The 20,832-nt window shown below is 39.7% G+C and overlaps 2 protein-coding genes and 1 long non-coding RNA gene across 10 annotated transcripts in view; 2 read left to right on the top strand and 1 right to left on the bottom strand.

The window, feature by feature from the left end:
- HERC6 (HECT and RLD domain containing E3 ubiquitin protein ligase family member 6) overlaps positions 1-11,026 on the top strand; it is a 58,231-nt gene extending 47,205 nt beyond the window's left edge. For 6 of the 7 annotated variants that reach the window (XM_034671536.1, XM_019806094.2, XM_034671535.1 and 3 more), the window contains 6 exons: positions 1,266-1,432; positions 2,828-2,894; positions 3,946-4,016; positions 5,329-5,515; positions 5,604-5,706; positions 7,124-7,741. In XM_034671536.1, coding sequence (XP_034527427.1) covers positions 1,266-1,432; positions 2,828-2,894; positions 3,946-4,016; positions 5,329-5,515; positions 5,604-5,706; positions 7,124-7,335 — 807 coding nt within the window. In that variant the 3' untranslated portion in view covers positions 7,336-7,741. Of the gene's footprint in view, positions 1-1,265; positions 1,433-2,827; positions 2,895-3,945; positions 4,017-5,328; positions 5,516-5,603; positions 5,707-7,123; positions 7,742-10,893 lie in introns of those variants that run through there. The other variant, XM_034671534.1, reaches the window with a different exon arrangement.
- LOC117804407 overlaps positions 1-11,086 on the bottom strand; it is a 68,405-nt gene extending 57,319 nt beyond the window's left edge. Inside the window, exon 1 of the long non-coding RNA XR_004628790.1 lies at positions 10,955-11,086. This is a non-coding gene — a long non-coding RNA (uncharacterized LOC117804407). The remainder of the gene's footprint in view (positions 1-10,954) is intronic.
- A 315-nt stretch (positions 11,087-11,401) lies between these two features.
- The window catches only part of HERC5 (HECT and RLD domain containing E3 ubiquitin protein ligase 5), a 40,557-nt gene continuing 31,126 nt past the window's right edge, over positions 11,402-20,832 (top strand). The window contains exons 1-6 of one of the 2 annotated variants that reach the window (XM_034671530.1): positions 11,402-11,718; positions 13,895-14,015; positions 14,683-14,759; positions 17,235-17,456; positions 18,679-18,770; positions 19,292-19,422. In XM_034671530.1, coding sequence (XP_034527421.1) covers positions 11,436-11,718; positions 13,895-14,015; positions 14,683-14,759; positions 17,235-17,456; positions 18,679-18,770; positions 19,292-19,422 — 926 coding nt within the window. In that variant the 5' untranslated portion in view covers positions 11,402-11,435. The remainder of the gene's footprint in view (positions 11,719-13,894; positions 14,016-14,682; positions 14,760-17,234; positions 17,457-18,678; positions 18,771-19,291; positions 19,423-20,832) is intronic. The other variant, XM_034671531.1, reaches the window with a different exon arrangement.

Genomic DNA, 20,832 nt, shown 5'->3' with positions numbered 1-20,832 from the left:
TGCCCCAGATCAGAGCATGTATTCTATAAGATCCGCAGGTACTTTTCTGCATGTTAAATTTTTAAACAGCTTTTATGAAGTGTAGTACGATGACCTACACATCAGATGTCCAGTTTGGTTAAGTTGTGATTACACATATACCCACTGAAACTATCACCACAATCACAATAATGAACATATTCATCATTCCCCCCAATTTCCTCATACCCTGTTCTATTCCCACCCTTTACCCACTTCCTGCCCCATGCCCACACCAACCACTGATCTGATCTCTGTCATTATGGAGAAGTTTGAATTTCCTAGAATTTTATATCAATTCTAAGATTTCTATTCCAGGGCTAGCCTTGCTGTCAGCAGGTATGAATGACTTTGGGCCACTTATGTAATAGCCTCAATCTACTTGCCCTATTTACTTCTTACAGCCATTGTGAGGATGTCATGATCCCAGGGTCCTGGGACCGAGTCCCACATTGGGTTCCCTGTCAGCGGGGATCCTGCTTCTCCTTTTGCCTGCCGCTCCCCCTGCTTGTGTTCTCTCTCTCTGACAAATAAGTAATTAGATAAAATATTTTTTAAAAATGTATTTAGGATTTTCAGGCTAGTGGTCTCTTGGCTGCACTGTAGTGATGGTCTGGCAAGATGTGGCCAAGGTTTTCCCTCATCTGGGACTACAAAGTGCAGAAAGAAGAGTGAAGCCCGTTTCATCAGGACTCTTTCCTTCTTCCTTCCACCCACCTTCACGGTCAACAACATCAGTCACCTTCCCTGACCCATATGCTTGTCCCTGTCAGCACACCTAGGCTGAGGGCAGTATTACCGAAGGGGACATACTCATCCAACACACACGACATGCCTGTTGCACAATGAAAGTGCAGATAAAGTGTACTCTTCCTTCTGCAGTGGCTTTTCTCCACATGAATTTGAAGGCAAAGACTACAGAATTAACTAATGACAACCTTGGCTTATAAGGCTGAATGTGTTTTTGTTTTTTTTTTTAATATTCCAGATATGCTACCAGTAACAAAAAGTAAATTCATTTATTTAGTATTCTGAACTGTTAATTTGTATTTTGACTTATGGAAGGAATTTAAATTGTATGAAAGCCTATGTAAGAACCTCCAACTTTATTTTCCTGAAGCCCACTTAGTTTCTAATTTGTGACTTTTAGAAAAGGGACCCAAAACCAATTTCTACTAATCTAATTATCCTTTTGGACTATTGATTACTTCTAATACATTAGGGATTTTTTTCTTCTCCTTTTCCAGCCTAAATTTGAAAAGAAGAGATATTTCCTTTTTGGGATACTGTGTGGACTCTCTCTAAACAACTCAAATGTTGCCAACCTTCCTTTTCCACTGGCTCTGTTTAAGAAACTTCTGGACCAAAAGCCATCATTGCAAGATTTAAAAGAACTCAGTCCTCTTCTGGGGAAGTAAGTAACGTTTTTCCAGAACTACAGTTAAGTCTCAGTTATTCAGGAACAAATAATGTTGATCACACACATAAACACAAAGACAAGGTCTTCAATTTCAATAAATGTATATACTCTTGATGAATTTGAATTTTAGCCTGATTTATAATAAAGTATGCCTTCAAAAATAAAGAAAAGCCAAATGCTCTTCTAATTATCAACCCACAACAAACAGAGCTCTGGCCTAGTATCTTGAATTTATCTAGATGGAAACAGTACACAATATTCTTTATTTTTTTTTTGAAAGATTTTATCTATTCATTTAGAGAGAGAGACAGAGAGCACAGGTGGAGGGGCAGAGGGAGAGGGAGAAAGAGAAATCCAAGCAGACTCCACACTCAGCCCCTTGCCCAATGTGGGGCTCAATCCCATGACACTGAGGTCATAACCTGAGCTGAAATTAAGAGTAGGATGCTTAACCACTGAGCCAGCCAGGTGCCCTGGAAACAATGACAATATTTTTAATGACAATCATGCATGCTATATTTATTTTAATAAATCATATTTAGTCATTTAACTAATTAAATAATTTTTTAAAAAGATTTTATTTATTTGACAGAGAGAGAGGGGCAGTGAGAGCAGGAACGCAAGCAGGGGGAGTGGGAGAGGGAGAAGCAGGCTTCCCGCTGAGCAGGGAGCCTGATGTGGGGCTCGATCCCAGGACCCTGGGATCACGCTCTGAGCCGAAGGCAGACGCTTAACTGCTGAGCCACCCAGGCACCCCCAGACTGACAAATGTTAAAAAGCTTTTCATAAAATACAGAGTTGGCAACAGATTGGGGTAAAGGATTCTCTTCTCAGGTACTATTAGGATGAGAATAAACTGCCTAGATTTACACTGTTGCCCTGGCAGTCTAGAGAACAGGGTTTCTCAACCTTGGCAACACTGAGATTTTGGGCTAGATAATTCTTTGTTGTGGAAGGCTGATCAGGGCACTGTAGGATGTTTCCCAGCTAATGGGCTGCTACCCACTAGATGCCAGTAGCGACCTTCCCCCTAACTGTAACAACCAAAGATGTCTCCAGGTTTTGCCGAATGTCCTCTAGGGGACAAAATCATCCCTGATTGGAAATCACCAGTCTACAGGAGGGGCTCCTTTCTGTAATTTCCATCAAGACACAGCAGTGTCTATGTATTAGCAGTGGCCCAACCAAACTGTAAAAAGAAGTTAACTCTAGGAAGATGGAGTGGGAAGGTAAGGACATTTACATGGCATTTTATACATTTCTATATTGTCCAAGATTTTTTCCACTGAACATTTATTATTTTTGAAATTTTAGAAGATCAAGAAATATAACTTATTTTTTAATTAAATTAAATATAAATATAACTTTTTAAATGAAAATTTTCATCAGGAATTTGCAAGAAGTTCTAAATAATGAAGCTGATGACATTGGAGAAGAACTTGACATATATTTTTCTGTGAGTACCAATGCAAGCCAGATTATAGTTTAGCTTTCATCTGTTTTTTAGAATAATTTTTATTATATTACCTTAAATATGGGATTCCTTTTTAAAAATATTTTCCATCCTGACCCCTTGGGATTCCTTTTTTGAAGCATATTAATACTTCTGTATTGTCTGACTTTCCTCCCACCTGCTCCTTCTTTGATACCTTATGTTTATATACTCTCAAAGAAAGTGAAAATACAGCAATTATGCAATCAGTGTGAACAATGTAAACCACTAAATGCTTAAGACTATATACAACATATACTAGGGTAAGCTTTTAAATTTTTATATGTATTTAAAAGGCTGAACTACGTAAATAATTATTTAGTTCCCAGTTATTTATAGTTACAGGGAAGAATGTACTGCAATAATGGTATTGTGGTTGTGTTGGGGAGGAAGACTTTATTCTTTCAAAGTCCTTTTGGTTGAACTAAGAATCAGATTGACCTGACAAAGATTAACAGGGGAATATCAAATTTAATTTTGTATGTATAAAGAATCCACACAGACATGGAAATTCCGAAGACAGGCAAAATGAGGTATATATGTCATTCTGAATTAAGTAGAAAGGGGGTAGGGGCCTGGGACTTCAGAGGGAAGAAATGCAATTTACAGGAAGATGAAAAAGAGCAAATGTTTGGTAAACAAATGTTCGCTGGGACACTCAGAAACAATGGGACAGAGAGGACTTTATCAAATGGGCCTTGCTAGGTTCCTCTCTGTCCACCATGTCTAGTTCAGAGTATACTGTAGTTTCCAATGGTGATAGCTCTCTTCCTGGAGCAGGTCCTCTATCTAAATTATTTTTAGACAATTGAGAGGAAAGTAAAGAGCTTTTCCTGAATCTGCTGGAGGGTCTTAAAGTTTTGTTTTCTTTTTTTCTGATTCTGCTGGCTTTTGATTGCTTTCAACTCAGAAATAATCTGAGGTTGCCATCATGGGGCAACCTGCCCGTGGCCCCTGCTGTTGAATTATTCAGACTTTTTTTCATTTTTGGTACCTGAATACATTTTGGTTACAGATACACTGGGACAAAAAAGATGCCAATTTAATTCCAAATGGGATCTCTGTACCTGTGGACCAAACAAACAAGTAAGTTTTGAGACTTAGAACATCTGCTATGAATACACGTTTGTTATCACTATAATTTATACATGTATTTTAGGTTCTCAGATGATCACTTTAGCTCTTTATCTCTGAGAAAGATAAAAAGGTTACAGGGTAAGAGAAGGGGGAAAAAGGAATCAGGATTAAATATTCCCTTTGCAGAACTTTTCACTAATTATTCATTTAACAATTATTTTTGAGCCCTTTCTCTGTATCAGATCCTATTCTGGGTACCAGAGATACAGACATGAAACGGACAGACAAAACCTGGAGCTTAAATTCCAGTGGAGCAGAAGAACCATATATAAATAAATAATTATGTCAAGTGACGTCAGATAAGGATGAGCACTGTGACAAAAGTTAATTAAGAGATTTACAGTAGTGTTACACTGGAGCCAGGCTGCATCCGCTTGTGAGAGCTGATTGTTAAATTTTCAAAAATGTTGAGAGTTTATTATTAAGCTATAAGTAGCATGAAATCAGCCACAGTGGGAATATTTACACCACAGACCCGACAAATGCTGCAAATGAGGGCTCCCTTCCATTTTCTTCTCTTTAGAGAACTGGTTGTTAACTGTTACCAGCACACCGCTGGTTCTAGGGAATGGCAGAAGGGGGTCAGAGGGGACAGCCTACAAAGCTGCTCAAAGGGTGGGAGACTATGTTTCTGGTGGCTGTCTGGTGAAAATACCTCCAATGAACAACCGTGCCGTCAGGAAATTCATCATGGGGGGAAAAGACAGACTTCTGCAGAAATAATTTCCACACGGTGACACATGTTGTGAGAGAGGAGGGAGGTGGGATCAGAGAACCAACCCTGAGAAAGTCATGTTGTTATGGACCTCTGATGGTTGACAGAAGTCAGCAGGTAAAGAGGGAGCATTGGTGTTGTGGCCTAACTGTAAGAAAGACAGGCAGCCCCCAGAGCTGAAGGTCAAAGAATCAAATGCCAAGTGGGAAGAGGCTGCGGTGTCAGACAGGAGTCAGATCAGGGAAGTTTGGAATTTACCCTAAGGGCAATGGAAAGAAAGCCTTTTAAAGATTTTAAGCTGGAGAATTACATATTCTGATGACTGCTTTGAAAGCATCTCTCTTGGAGGAAAAGGGCAGCAAAACAAAGTCTTAGTCCTCCTGCTACATACTTCAAGGTTCCTTGTGCTGACCACAGGTTTTTACTTCCTCTGAATAATTTACTTTTCTTTCTCAGTAGAAGTGGTAAAAAGGGCAAAGTAGAGAATATTTTAGTCAATGGTAAAGTATGTTTTCGGCTTTTTTTTTTTTTTTTGCTTCCCTCAAGGAAAGAATATGTTTCTGCATGCGTTGATTACATTTTCAACACCTCTGTAAAGGCCGTTTATGAGGAATTTCAGAGAGGATTTTATAAAGTCTGTGACAAGGAAGTACTTTTCAAACTTTTCCAGCCTGAAGAACTAATGACAGCAGTGGTTGGAAATACTGATTATGACTGGAAACAGTTTGAAGAGGTTGGTGATAACCAAAGTGCCCCCACTTCTTCCAAACAACTTCTGTATATTCCCCCTAAAAACCACTTTTCTCTCTCTTTTTCTCAAGAATTCACGATATGATCAAGGATACCACAAATCACATCCTACTATACTGATGTTTTGGAAAGCTTTCCACAAATTAACTTTGGAGGAAAAGAGAAAATTCCTCTGTAAGTATAGCTGGATTTATAATTATTTATCTCTTTGAAAGATAAATATTTGCCATGAAGTCATTATTAAATGGTTTTTTACAGTTTATTTATTTATTTAAGTAATCTCTACACCTAACATAAGGCTTAAACTCACAACCCCGAGACCAAGAGTAGCACGTTCTTTCCACAGAGCCAGTCAGGTGCCCCACCATGAAGTCATTATTAATAGTGGCTCACACATGTTAACAGCAAAGCCAGGCTTCCTAAACCAATGTTCTTTCTCCTATATAAGTCTGCTTTCCCATTAAAAAAAAATGATAATAAAAAAGATATTGCTAGTTGCCTCCTAATCGAGCCTTTACTCTCATATTCCTATTTTTATTTATCTAAGTCCTATGGAATTAGGACCATGTATATTTCTCTAATACTATTTTAGAAATAATGCCAATAGCAATGACCACTGATGATAATACTAACAGCCTTTAGGGTTTGCTTACTCTGTGTCAGGCACTGTACTGACCACTTCATATCTGTTAACTTCCTTTATCCTAATAGCCATGTTTTGAGGTACGATACTTATTTTTTTTCCTCATTTCAGATCTGAGGGAAAGAGGCTTGATGCATTTAGTAGCTTGCCTATATTCAGACAGCTAGTGAGCGTGAGAAACATTCTGAACCCAACAGGCTGATCCAAAGCCAAGGCTCTGAACCACTCAACGGTGGCCTTGTGGTATAAGACCTTCTCTTGGCGGGAACCCTAAGGTTTCCCCAGGACAGATTTAATGACTTATTCTCCACCGCTCGTCCCATTTTTCAGTCATTCTGGAGATATACGTCTTCTTGCTATTTTTGTTCCTCCTGAGGACACTGGAGGACAATTCCAACTTCACAAACCTAAGCTGCTTCCCCACAAGCCCAAACTACCTGTCCAATCTTCTCTCTTAATGGGAAACTTCTGCTTCAGCCCATTCATTCCACTGTCTGTGCATTCAGTGAGTTTACTTGTATCTTCCTACCTCTGGCTTTATCTTGGCTTTCCCCCTCTGCCTTGAAAGCTTACCCAACTCCTTTCCTGGAGAACTAACTTGCCAAATGTGACCCCTGTAGGCTTCCTGCTTCCCCAGCCAGGTGCTGCATCAGTCTCAGGGCCTTCGTTAGCCTCTTCATCTCAAACTTCCTAGTTGAGCTAAATTAAACGTCCACATATCTTGCTCTTCTCTTTTCATGTATGTGATTTTCCCCAGTTAGACCATGAACTCACCGAGGACGAAGACCAGATCTCATGATTTTTCTGTGTTTCACGTGGCTCTGTGCGGTTCTCTCTGCACAAGGGTGCTCAGTAATATTTATTGAATGAAGTGATTCATTTCTTCCTTTTCATTTTATGTCTTGCTCTTTCTATGAAATATCTTAACCAAAATGTATTCCTTTCTAGTTTTTCTTAAGGGAAATGACAGGCTGCGTGTAAGAGACAAAGAAGAAATGGGAATCATATTTCGCTGTCCCGAAACTTTCAGTGAAACAGATTACCCTAGAGCACTGACCTGCCATAATATTCTGGACCTTCCTAAATATTCTACAATGGAAAAAGTGGAGGAAGCTCTTCAAGTAACCATCAACAGCAACAGAGGATTCGTCTCTGTCTAAGTCACAGAGCAACAGTGATCCCGAGAGTTTCCGTGAGTCCTCAGAGCCTCAGGCCCTCACATCCTTCCACTCTTCTGTTCTTCCTTGGGTCTAAGTAGCACAAGGGGTTGATAGGTTTTAGGTAGAATTAGTTGACAAATGTTGGGATAAACAATAAAATGATGAATCAAGAGTAATTAAAAAAAGAGTAATTTTTAAAAATGAATCAACATTTCTTGATCCCTGAATTTGTTATCAGAATGTTTGCTTTTCACTGAATTATTCCTGAACAATAATTATCATTTAAAAATAAACTGAATATTAAAAGCTAACAGATCTTTTTAAAAATATTGTATATCTAATAAACATTGTCTGCAAATGTGAAAGATATGCTGAAGCTTGAAAAAATAAAAATAATTCAACATGGTTTTGAGGCATGTAAATGTATATTTTATATTCTAGAATGTCTCTAGAATTTTGATTTTAGCCAACTGCTGAGTAATTTATTTGAAAAATCTAAATGTTAAAGGGTTCATTAATTCTTTGAGTAATTACTTATACTCAATATTGTGTTCCTAGAATTATTCTAAATGCATATATTATCATTTGGTTAAACACTGAGCCCAACAAGGAATTCCTGTCTATTGGTAGTTGGAGAAAATGAAGAGCATGAAATATGTCTTAGCAATATGGCTATGGAATGAATTAAAGAAGGGAGAGAAATATGGCTGTAAGTGGCCAAAGAATTTTATCGACCAGTTCTATCTTATATTAAATTTTAAACTGTAAGCTATTCTATAAATGCCTGTTGTTATGGCAAACCATACAAAGAAGCCTTATATCGGTGGCACTTTTGGAAAGGAAAGACCATGAGGTGTAGTTCATGTCGGGGTGGTGATGTGGAAAGAGGGCAGGATCACCAGAGGATAGACAGAACAGAGATAGAGAATTCACTAAGGACACTAGAATGTGAGGGGGTCCACAGGAACACAAGCCTCAGTGAATCCTAAGATTTATTTTGGACATGTCTGGTTTCTATAATAAATGGAATGGAGGCCCAGATGTATTCTATCTGAATTTTAAGGTAAATGGTAATCTCTAAATCTCAGGGATCCCTAGGCACTTGACTTTTAGGTTGTATTTTTCAGGCCTTTCAACTCCAACATAATTTTTTCTAATGCAAATGGATGAACTACTAACCATTTAAGGAAGAGAGCTAGAAATTTTTTTTTGTTAAGATTTTATATATTTATTTGAGAGAGACAGAGAGAGAGAGAATGAGTAGGGAGAGTGGCAGAGGGAGACGGAGAAGCAGAGTACTTGCTGAGCAGGGAGCCTGTGTAGGCTCATTTCCAGGATGCTGGGGTCATGACCTGAGCACAAGGCAGCCGCTAACAGATTGAGCCACCCAGGCACCCCTAGTCTAGTAATTCTTTACATACTCTTTCAGAAAACAGAGGAAGAGAGGTGCCTGGCTGGCTCAGTCAGAAGAGCATGCAACTCTTGATCTTGGGGTTGTGAGTTTGAGCCCCACATTGGGTATAGAGATTACTTAAAATCTTAAAAAAAAAAAAAAAAAGAACAAAGAAAACAGAGGAAGAGGGAACATACTTGCCGATTAAGTATGATGTTGGCATTACTCTAACGTCAAAACCAGACAAAGATATTACAGGAAAAGAAAACTACAAATACCTCTCTCATGAACAGAAACACGAAAAACCTTTTCCAAGATGTTAACATATCAAACATACCCAACAAAATATAAAAAGGATAATACTTTGTGGCCAAGTGGAGTTTAGTCCAGAAAAGGACTTAAAAATCTATTATATCTCACTGTAACAAGACAAAGAAAAATCATAGAATTACCTTAATAAAGGCAGAAAAAATATTTGACAATTGCAATAGCCACTCATGTATGATATTCTTAGCAAACTAGGACTAGAAGGAAACTTCCTCAACCTGATAGAACCTACAAAAAGCTAACTTTATACTTAATGGTAAGAGACTAAATGCTTTCCTACTAAAGCTGGTAAGTAACAAGGCAAGGCTGCCTCTCATCGCTTCCAGTAAACACTGTACTAGAGGTACTCGTCCGTATAAGAGGGCAAAGAAAAAAGAAGACATAAAGATCGGAAAGGAAGGCATACAACTCTCTTATTTATAGACCACATCATTATCTGCAGAAGATCCTAAGGGATCTAAAACAAAACTAAACCAAAGCATAACCTACTATAAGTATTAAGTAAATATAGAAAAGTCTCAGGATTCAAGGTCAATACATAAAAATTAGCTACATATATATTAATAACAATCATAAATTGAAATTTTATAATATCAAAAGATAAATATTTGAGGATAAATGTAACAAAACACATTAAACTGTACAGTGAAAACTAGAAAATATTGCTGAAAGACATTAAAGAAGCTTTAAATTAATGGGGAAAGGCACCTGGGTTAAGCCTGGGACTCTTGGTTTCCGCTCTGGTCCTGGTGTCTACCTCCTGGGACCGAGGCCCTCATCTGGCTCTGGGCTCAGCCGGAGTCTCCTTGAGACTCTCTATCCGCCAACCGCGCCCCCCACCAGGGTGAGTGGACACACATTCTCTCTCTCTCTCTCTCAAATAAGTCAATCTTAAAAAAGAAATTAACGGGTAGAGATATGCTCATGGACCCAAGAATCAGTATTATCTTCCCAAACTGATTTAATTCAGTGAAATCTCAAAATCCCTGCAGTCTGTTTTGTAGATATTGATAAACTTATCCTAAAATATATATGTAAATGGGAAGGACTTAAAATAGCCAAAACAAACAAATAGCCAAAACAACACCGAAGAAAGGACAATCGTGGAGCCTTTGAACGAACCTAATTATTTTGAAACTTAATTATAATCTACAGTAATCAAGACAGTGTGGTCTTAGAGTAAAAATAGACATACAGATCGAGGGACACAGTAAAAACCAGTCCAGAAATAAATCCAATTACCCATAGGCAACAGAGTTTTGACAAAGACCGTAAGGCAATTCAGTGGTGCAACTGCTATAATTAGAAAGACTAACAATACCAAATGTCCTCAAGGATACAGAGGGACTGGCACTCCCATAAATTGCTGGAGGGAATGCAAAATGGCATAGCACTTTGGAAAGGTCTGGTAGTTTCTTATATCATAGTCACGTATGTTATTTACCATACGATACAGCAATTCCATTTTTAGGTATTTACTCACAAGAAACGAAAAGTTATCCACACCAAGACTTGCTCACAGTCATAGCACCTCTATTCACTGTAGCCCCGAACTGTTAAGAACTGAAATGTCCATGAATTGGTGAATGGATAAACAGCTAATCGTTTTATACCCATATGTCATAATAACATTCAACAACAACTACTGGTGAGACACAGGATTAATCTCAAAAACATTATGCTAAGCGGAGAAAAAAACAGACACAAAGACGGCACAGGTTGGACTCCATTTGTAAGGAATTCTCGAAAAGGCGAACTGTACTTTCAGAAAGCACAGCAGCGGTTGCCAGGCACCGCGGTGTGGGCGGAGGGACTGACCGCGTAGCTCTCGATTTCAGTTTCACCGCGGACCTGCGGCGGAGCCCGAGACCGAACGCTGAACAAACCAGCTTTCCTTACCACAATAGTTCCTGGAAATTCTGCAGGTCCGCCTGTGTCAGTGCTCCTCCTAGTGGAACTGCAGTGTTTCTTCCAAGGCCACTAGGTCCAGGCGTTCAGGTGGCCACGGCTCGCCCGGGGACACCTCCTCAGCCCTGCCCACCCACCTCGTCATCTGTCAGCACCCTGTTTACGCTGGCAGGGTTCCAAGCCCTCCGTGACCCGCTCGAGTTTCCCTTTCCCTTTCCTTTTCCATCCCGACCCCTAACAAGAACAACGGTTTCGTTTCCTGGTGGAACTGCGGGCTCCGCCCCCAAACAGCACGTTGCGAGCCGGGCGTCTGAGCGGGGGCGGAGTAGGGAGGCTGCGGTTCCTCGACGCCACTGCGCTGTCCGCTAGCTCCGGCTGCGCATCGCGACGCCGCGGACGGTTTTCTCAGGGGCTCCCTCTCCTCCGAGGGCCGGAGAGCCGAGGCGCGGCCGTGGAGCCCGGGAAAGTGGTGATGGAGCAGAGGCCGCGAAGGAGAGCTCGGGGCGGCGTGCGCCCGGTGTCCGGGCCGGTCCCCCCGTCGCGACCGCCAGCGCCGCGGCGCGCCGCGGAGCCGCCGGGCACTCAGCTCTGGCTCTTCCCCAGCGCCGCGGGCCTCCGTAGGGCGCTGTCCCAGAGGATGGAGGCGACGCGTCAGATGTGCTGCACGCGCGGGCGCCTGGTGGTGTTGGAGCGCGGCGGGGCCGGCGTCGAGGTCCACCAGCTGACGGCGGGGAGCGACGGCGCCAAGAAGCCGAGTGAGTGGGGCGGGCAGTGCCCCCTCGGCCCTCCAGTCTTGGGCTGGGGGTCCTTCTCTAAACGAGAAGGGACGCGCAGGAGGGGACCCGACGCTGCAGCGGCCTGCGGTGGCTGCAGAAACGCGCTGGGCCGAGTGGCTTTTGAATTTCGCGGGTGCGAGCGCCTGAGCTTCCCCTTATCCACGTTCCCTTTTGGCGCGGAGTTTACAGAATGGTGGCGAGAACTGGGTCGCGCACTGTGCTAGTTGCCCGCGCAGAGGGAGCGCGCGTGCAGGCCCATCTTCGTAGCCAGTCCGCCTTTAGCATTGATTTCTGTTAAAGTTTACTTTTCACTTACTCCTTTTTAGAACACACCAGCTCCGATTTTGTGAGCCTTTGGAGAATATAGTTCTCTTGTTCTCAACGATAATATCTTATATACGCAAACGATTTCAAGAACGCTTTCAGTTGCACTTGTCCGAGGTGGTCATATCCGTAGATGAGGTCAGGAACTGTGGTTCGATTTTACAGGTGGAGGAAAGCAAATGGCGACATTCTTAATCTTGGAAATTTTGCCTGTTGTTGAGTGAAGAAAATGGTATTTTACAGGTCATTATGCTTTTAACTCGGAAGAAGTCCATCTTTTTTTTCTATTGAGCGTTTGCATTCCCTTTTTGGTGAACTGCCTCTTCATATCTTAGATTGGCTTTTTAAAAATTGAGTTGTTAATTTTTTTCATATTTATTTGGAAGAGTTATTTGAATATTGCGTAAGAATAGCCTTGGTCCGGCATAGACGTTGTGATGTTTTTCCCAACTTAACTTTAGCTGATGTTATTTTATAGCCTCCTTCATCAATCTTTTCTGTTAAGGCTTATGGATTTTGTGTTACAAAGCTATCCACATTCAAGTTTTTTTTTTTAATTTACTCATATTTATAGCAATTTTAAGCTTTTATTTTTTAAAGTAGGCTTCGTGGAGCGCAATGGGGGGGGGGCGGTGTTGAACTCATGACCCTGAGATCGAGACCTGAGTTGAAATCAAGAGTGTGGGTGGGGCTTAACCAACTGAGCCACCCAGACTTTTATTTTTAAAGTTAAAATTTTGGATGCACTTGAAAATTATTTTGATTTAAGGAGGTAGGGGAATCTAGATTTATTTGTTTCTCCAAATGACTAGTCTGATGTCCCAGTACCTTTTTTGAGTAACTTTTTTTTTCTACCCGGCCCTTGAGTAACTTTTTTTTTTTCTTCAAATGATTGGAAATGCTGATCTCTGAAAAATATTAGTCTGTACTTTGAGATTTTTGTATGAATAAATCCTATTTGGTTAGAACCGAAAAGTAAAACAAAGCCCCACATCCAATGTTTGTGAACAGATTAAATGAGATAAGAGTAAATGGTAACTGTGGACAATTTTTAAATCTCTTAACTTTTAGGAAGGGCTAACTATGCAATAATGCCAATAAAAATTCTTTTAACAACATCCCTCCTGAACACAGTTCCTCGAACATAATTCTTTCTTTTAAAAATATAGAACTTGGCTTCTACATGGAGCAATTAGGAGAGTTTTATTATTGTTATTCGTTTTGTATTTGGAAAAAGTATATCTCAAAATACACAATATATTTTCTCCTAAAATGAGTTATGTCATCCAGATACTGTTATATTTTCTTATAGACTTTTTCATTTCTGTCACTTCAAATTTAATTTCTCTATCTCAGTTTATTAAACAGAAATCTAAAAGCAAATATTTAATTGGTTATTTTAAAACTATATTGAATTTGTTTTATTTTATTTTTTTTAGAGGGGGGAGGGACAGAGGGAGAGGGAAAGAAAGAAAGGTAAGCAGTCTCTACACTCCTCCATTTCATAATCCTGAGATCATGACCTGAGCTGAAATCAAGAGAGACACATAATGACTGAGCCACCCAGGTGCCCCAAAACTATATTCAATTTAAAACAAAGTATGAATCGGTGCTTTCCCAAGTTGAAAAAAATCCGTGGTCAAAACAATAGTCATTGCTAATTTGTCTGCTTTTCTTCTTGAATTTTTCTTTAAAGAGAGGTTCATGTTAAGCCAAACGTCGTCTAGTTGAAATTTTTTTCTAGGTGTTTTAAGTGTATTTTAATGAAATAAATAATAACAGTGGGTAATAACCAGAGTGATGATAGCTCCTGATTGGATTTGCTCTGCAGAGTGCGTTAAGTTAGGAAAAAAAATGAAGATACATTCCGTGGACCAAGGAGCAGAGCACATGCTGATTCTATCCTCAGATGGAAAACCATTTGAGTACAACTATAGCATAGAACATGCAAGGTAGGGAACTTTTTTCTTTTATTAAAAATTATTTAAAATTTACTCAAAAGGCAATCATAATTTTTGTAGGAAAATGTTACTTTATATGATCCTTGCCCCTTGCTTTACGTAGTGGCTCTTAAGTAAACGATTCTGAAATGACCAGTGAATTCCATTAGTGAGTTACAACCAAATTCTGTCCCAAAGACATTGTGTCTTGCTTTGACATTTAAAAGAAATGATTGTTAGTCTGCCTCACCCCAAATTGGACTTCCACATTCAGTAATTCATTTACCCCTCATAATAATCCTGTGAATTAATTACCAGAGATAAAAGTTTTCAACATAGGAGAAAAATATATTATGGAATAATTTGTGAGACTTTTTCCTAGTAGATCATGAGAATTAGAGCTTATTTTCATCTTATATTATTCCTGTATCATACAATTGTTTGCAAAAGAGACTTCAGTCATCCTGATTACAATTATATAGTGCACATTATTTTCCTTTTAAACCACCGGTTAAAACACATGTAGTATTTTTTGTAATTTTAGATATACTGAATATGAAGCAGTAAATTTAAATTTTTCCTTGAGCTTCAATCCCAATTTAATACAGTTAATAATTTTAACATTGATGTTGTGACTTCCATTACGGTGATTTGCATAAAATATATTTTCTTTCATCAGGTTTCAATGCATTTTACAAGAAAAAAGTATAATTCAGATTGCATGTGGAGATTATCATTCTCTTGCACTCTCAAAAGGTACTTGTCTGGAATATTGTTTTTTAGAGGGAATAAATGTATGTATCTGTAGAATTAGTAAAATGTATATGCTTCACTTTGTAACAGACAAAAATGATGGTTTTGAATTTGATATAATTCAGGGTACTTGTTCTTTTCTTTAACGTGAGCTCTAGGCCCAACATGGGGCTTGAACTCACGACCCTGAGATACAGTTGATAAAGAGTCACATGCTCTACCGACTAAGCAGCCAGCCACTCTAAGGCACTTGTTACAAAATAAGAAAATTTTTGGATGTATAAAATCTTCAGGTTCCCATATTTACTGTTCGTACATTATACTCTGTCAAATGACAAGACTAAAACGATTTAGTAAAGAATTTGATACCCTTTGTTTGAGGATAGACAATCAGTGGATTGGGAGACAGTCCATCACAAGCAGTGGAGCACTCTTCTGGGAGGAATTTGAGCAAGAGAAAGTTTTACAGACCGTTAGAGGGCACAGTGCAGAAGTAGGGCATGGTTGGTTGGGATTGCATATCTAACTTTACTTAGATCAGGGAGCAAGGAAATAAGTACACAGTCCAGAGTTAGCTTCGTGTTTGGGGATTGCTGGATGGATTATATGTTGTTTCTGGTCAAGCAGAACATTTAAAAGGACGTGTAAGTCAGTTTGCTGACATGGCACCCTGGGCTCCATCTGGACCCTAGGGATTTATTTCAACAGTTCCATGTTTTTATTTTTCAAATAAGAAACAGTGAAAATATTCTGAATAATCAGAATCATTCTGGAAACAGGACCAGGCTACGCTTTTCTAGAACCTTCTTCACTTTTCCTAGCACTCTTTCGGCTCCCTTGACAGCTTAGAATCCCTTGGGTCTGCTCTTGTGGCCAGTTTGCAGGCCTTTGGTGTGTTCCCACATTACCATTTGAATTCAGGGATTCTCCCCAGCCTTTATTATGTCCTACTTCTTATCGGACACCATAATGGTGGGAAATGAAAGCAGTGAATATAGATTATTTCCTAAAGAAACTTGACCATGGAGGAATAATTGTAACAAGATGGTGGTAAATGGGAATTCAGGGTCAAGGAAAAATTTTTTTAAAACATAGGACATACAAATAAAATAAAGGGAAACTGGGATAAAAGGGAAGTACATAATCCAGAACTTCACCTGTGTTGAAGGCCCTGTTGAAGTTTGAGAGTATGTACTTGCATTGGAAAAAATTGACCTGGTTGTTTGACTTCATTCATGAACACACACTTCATTTTGATTATCTACTCTGTTCAGGTTATAAAGGTAAAACACACACACTGTGTCTTCCAGAAGCCTAGGGTCTAATGATATGGGGCAAAAGAGATATTCAGAGTTTATTACTGGTAAATCATAAAATCATAAAATCTAGGAAGAACGAAAGTTGGGGAAGCAAGAAAGAGAACTGATCGTTTCATCATCGTATTCCTGGTGGCTGGTAGGCACGCGGTAGTTACCTTTGAAGGAAAGGTTCTGCCTCCCACCAGATTCCGCATAGTATCTTGCAAAGAGGTGCTCAGTAAGCGTTAATTCTCTGATACGTTTTTTCAGACTCTGATATTGTCAACTCCATTAGATAACACCTAACACCTTTTCTTGAAAAATGTCCTCCATGTATTCAATTAACAGAAGATGTAGACTCTTTAAAGATCCTGGGCTATAATTTCAAATGTATACATTATTTAGAATCTTTAGGCACATGAACAGAGTGGGTGGGCAGAAGGAAAACATTAATTTTAGGTTTTATTTTCCCGGATGTAGAATGTTTCTGGTTTTTGTGGGCCCATTTCTTGAATTTGATTATAGTATGTTCAGGTAGCTTCATTCTACTTGTGTTTGTTTGGGCTGCTATAACAAAAATACCATAGGTTGGCTGACTTAAACAGCAGAAATTTCTTTCTCCCAGTTCTGGAGGCTGGAAGTCCAATTCAGGGTGCTATGAGATTTGGTGTCTGTGGAGGGCCCATCTTCTTACATGGTGGAGAGGAGAAGAGAACTCTCTGGAATCTCTCTTATAAGGGCACTAATCTCATTCTTGAGGGCTCCATACTGATGATCTCAGCTAATCCTAATCACCTCCCAAAGGTCCACCTCCTAATACCTTCACATTGAGGGTTAGGATTTCAACGTGTGTATTTTTGGAGGGGACATGACTATTAAGAAGCCTACGATCTAGTGATGTGGGGCAAAGGGGGGTGTTCAGGGTCTATTACTGGTACATCACACTCTAGGAAGATAAGATTGGGGAAGCAAGGACACAAACTCTACCCTTTGAGGCAGGAGGTAAGGAAGTATAACCGTTCCTGCTAAAGAGAAGATTTCTAGTTTTTCTGTCTCAGACATACAGGAAGTTGAATGTAAGAGACTGAGAGTATAGTCTGGGTAGCATACATAATGCTCTAAGTTAATGTCTCCTGCACTTTAAACTTAATAAGGCAGCATTTTGTTTGTTTATGTCAAGGTGGTGAGCTCTTTGCGTGGGGACAGAATTTACATGGCCAGCTTGGAGTTGGAAGACTGTTTGCCTCAATTCCCACACCACAGGCTGTGGAGCACCTCTCAGGAGTCCCCTTGGTTCAGATTTCCGCGGGAAAAGCCCACAGCATGGCCTTATCCATGTCTGGAAACGTTTACTCGTGGGGAAGAAATGATTTGGGACAACTAGGCCTGGGCCACACTGACGGTATGGAAACATATTTTCAAGTTCGCATTATCAAATGTATTTGTTAGATAAGAGATGAATTTAACATAGGCCTCCCTGTCAAAGATGGTTCAGAGTTTCACTGTCATTGGTGCTGTTCTTCCTGGTTATCTGTGTCTTCAGGGCGGAGGCAGTCTAGGAGATGCGCATAGTGTGGAGAGTGTTGCTGTGATTGAGATATGTGTCAGGGTTGTGTGGCCTAAGGGAAGGAGCATTGCACTGATGGGAATACCTGGGTTCTGCTTCCCACTCTGCAGTTAATCAATGGCAGGGCCTTGCTGAATCACCTAACTTTTCTAGGCCTTATTTTCTTTTTCTATAAAGTAATGCGTTTGGATGAAATGACCTCCGAAGAGCCTGTGCACTTAAGTGTCTGTTAATATAAGTATATCCATATTAAGACGAAAGGATACTAATGATGTCTTCAGAAACTCACATACTCTGATCTTAGTCTATAAGGTGTTCATTGTATCTGTATACACAGATATGGGAAAAAACTGTAATTCCCGCTATCGAACTACTGCCACAAAGCAGATGGCAAACTTTCTTAGGATCCCAAATACCATCTTGGAGTTTTCAGGTGTGGCACACTGCTGCTTGATCAGCTGTGGTAATGCCCTTGTTTTCACCTGGGTTACTGGTCATACACTGAATCTTTCTCCAACATGGTCCACCGCCAATTACTCAGGAGAAACCATAGTCAGTGTTAGAAAAATATTCAAGGGAGGGAAAGGAATAAAGAGCAGTTAAACTCTTTTTGCTGAACCTCTAAGTGCTTTGACAAGGAAATCATGAGAAGAAAGGAGAGGTAGTGTGGGACATGGATACTGTAGTAGAGAATTTAAAAGAAAAAAAAAAGAATCTTTATGTTCATTAAAAGGGTGATTTTACTTGGGAGTTGGAACTACCAGATTTGCTGCAATTAAAGTTAATCAAGTTAGGCTAAAAGGAGAAGATTGGGTTCTGGGAAGTGGTTTGACACTTTCACATGTGAGTTCTTCCATGTGTGGCCCTTTGAGCACTGCCTCACCCCCAGTTTTAGGCCAAAATAAATACACCAACACAGAGGCCTTTCTTGTCAGAAGGTGTTGGGAACCGTGGCTGCCAGCTGAGAGACAGTCCAGGTATGTTCCTAGTAGCACCGAATTCCAGCTCACAAGTCAACGTTCTCTTTTGATCGTCAACTGTTCTTTTCCTCTCATAGGTGAAGATTTTCCTTCCCTTATTGAAACACTGGACAATCAGCAAGTTGAATTTCTCGCTTGTGGTGGCTCTCACACCGCCCTGCTCACAACGGTGCGTGTATCCTTGTCTCTCCGATGGTAATTCTGGAAGAACTTTGTAGTGGGGAAAGCACAAAATACCTAGGTGTGGGCACTTAGTATTTCCCTGGGAAGAAGGGTCACTTCCCGCATGCAGGATTTTCCTCCTGATAATTTGGGGGCTTTGCTTTGACAGTATTTTTTTTTTGAGATTATTTATTTTAGAGAATGTGTGCACATGAGCAGGGAGGGGCAGGAGAGAGAGTGAGAGAGAAGCAGACTCCCCATTGAGCGCAGAACCCAATGCTGGGCTTGATCTCATGACCCTGAAATTATGACCTGAGCCGAAATCAAGAGTTAGACACTTAACCAACTGAGCCACCCAGGCACCCCGATAGTCCTTTATTAATTATTCACTGATGCCTTTTTACCAGTGAATACTCCTTTTATTAATTATTCAGTAATATTACTAAATTCAATAATATTTTATTAATTATTAAATAATATTACTTATTGTTGTATTTCTCTATAGTCTGATAAGTTTTCTTTCTTTAGGATGGGCTGGTATTTACTTTTGGAGCTGGAAAATATGGGCAACTCGGTCACAATTCCACACAGAATGAGTTAAGACCACGTTTGGTGACTGAGCTCGCTGGGAATAGAGTGACCCAGATAGCATGTGGAAGGTAAGTTGTGAAGTGTCCATGAAAATTGATGAAATCCGTATGATAAATTTAGATAGGTAGTTTAGTAAAACTTCCATCAGTTTTTTTGATTGAGATAAAAGTATCAAACATTTTTACATGGTTGAAGGGTGGGTGAAGATGCTTAATTTACATTATTAGATAATAATCTTTATTTTAGTGTATGTATTTATTTTCATTGATTTTTAAAAAAATATTTATTCAGATAATCTCTACACCCATTGTGGGGCTAGAACTCACAACCCCAAGATCAAGAGCCACATGTGTCTCAGACTGAATAAGCCAGGGGTGCTCTGCTTTGATTTTTTTTTTTCCCTTAATGAGAAAATTTATTCATTTTCTGTTGCCCTTTTAGTGAAATATTTTTTTTACCGTTCAAGCACACTTTCATCTTTAAGAAAAATATGTCATTTATTTGGGATAAAATAAATGTGAATCATAAAGAATTATTCATTGATGTAATCACTTTCTCACAACCTCTCAGAGGCCAACGTACTAAGTTACTATAATTCTTTCAGAGTGATGGAAGTGGAGGATGAGACAAAGTCAGTGGTGGTTTAGAATATTCTGATAAGTTTGACTTTCACACTTTTTTTTTTCTTTTTTAAATGAAAGTAGAAAAACTTGCTCAAACTCCTTGGCTTACTTAGTTATTCCTTGAACATCACTGAGTCCACTTTATCACCAGTGGGATTTTGGGTTGTGGTGAGGTAAAGAAATCTTTCCAGATACACTTACTCTTCTTTGGGGCAATATTTTTCTCATCAAACACAAGTAAATTCAGGTTCTGTCTGAATATTGGCTTCACGTGTTTATCAAAATCTTTTGTGTAAAAAACTCGTATATGTACTTTGTCTATAGACCTATTCTTTTATGATCCTGGAGTAAAATCACGTAAATGGATATTATTAAAGTAGACCAGATTATTGGGATGGCATGATTCTCTGCATTCAAGGGAACATTATCACCATTTTGAATTTTTCATAACACACACTCCTTTAAGTAGCTATGTGTTAGAGGAGGAGTCTCGTGTAAGACATACCTTAGTACACACGGGGGGAGTTCCCCTAACAGCACAGGAGAATTCACCAGAAAGATGCTCAGAACTCACTGAAAGTTGTTAAGGTCATATTCACATTTATTAAAAGAAATGTATACAAATTAGGACCAGTCAAAGGAAGCGATGTATAGGACAGAGTCCAGGAAAGGTCCAAACGAGGAGCTTCTCTTGTCCAGTCCCCTTGAAATCATGGACAGAATGGTATTACCTCCTCCCAGCCCAATACAGGACAGTGTGTAGAGTATTGCCATCCAGGGAAGCTCACCCAAGTCCAGCGTTATTGGGGTTTCGTTGCTTAGTAATGATTGACTGAATCATTGCCCCTGGCGGTG

Source organism: Ailuropoda melanoleuca, chromosome 11 (assembly GCF_002007445.2).
Source record: "Ailuropoda melanoleuca isolate Jingjing chromosome 11, ASM200744v2, whole genome shotgun sequence".
Lineage (NCBI taxonomy): Eukaryota > Metazoa > Chordata > Mammalia > Carnivora > Ursidae > Ailuropoda > Ailuropoda melanoleuca.
This window is presented reverse-complemented; position numbering and strand designations above follow the sequence as displayed.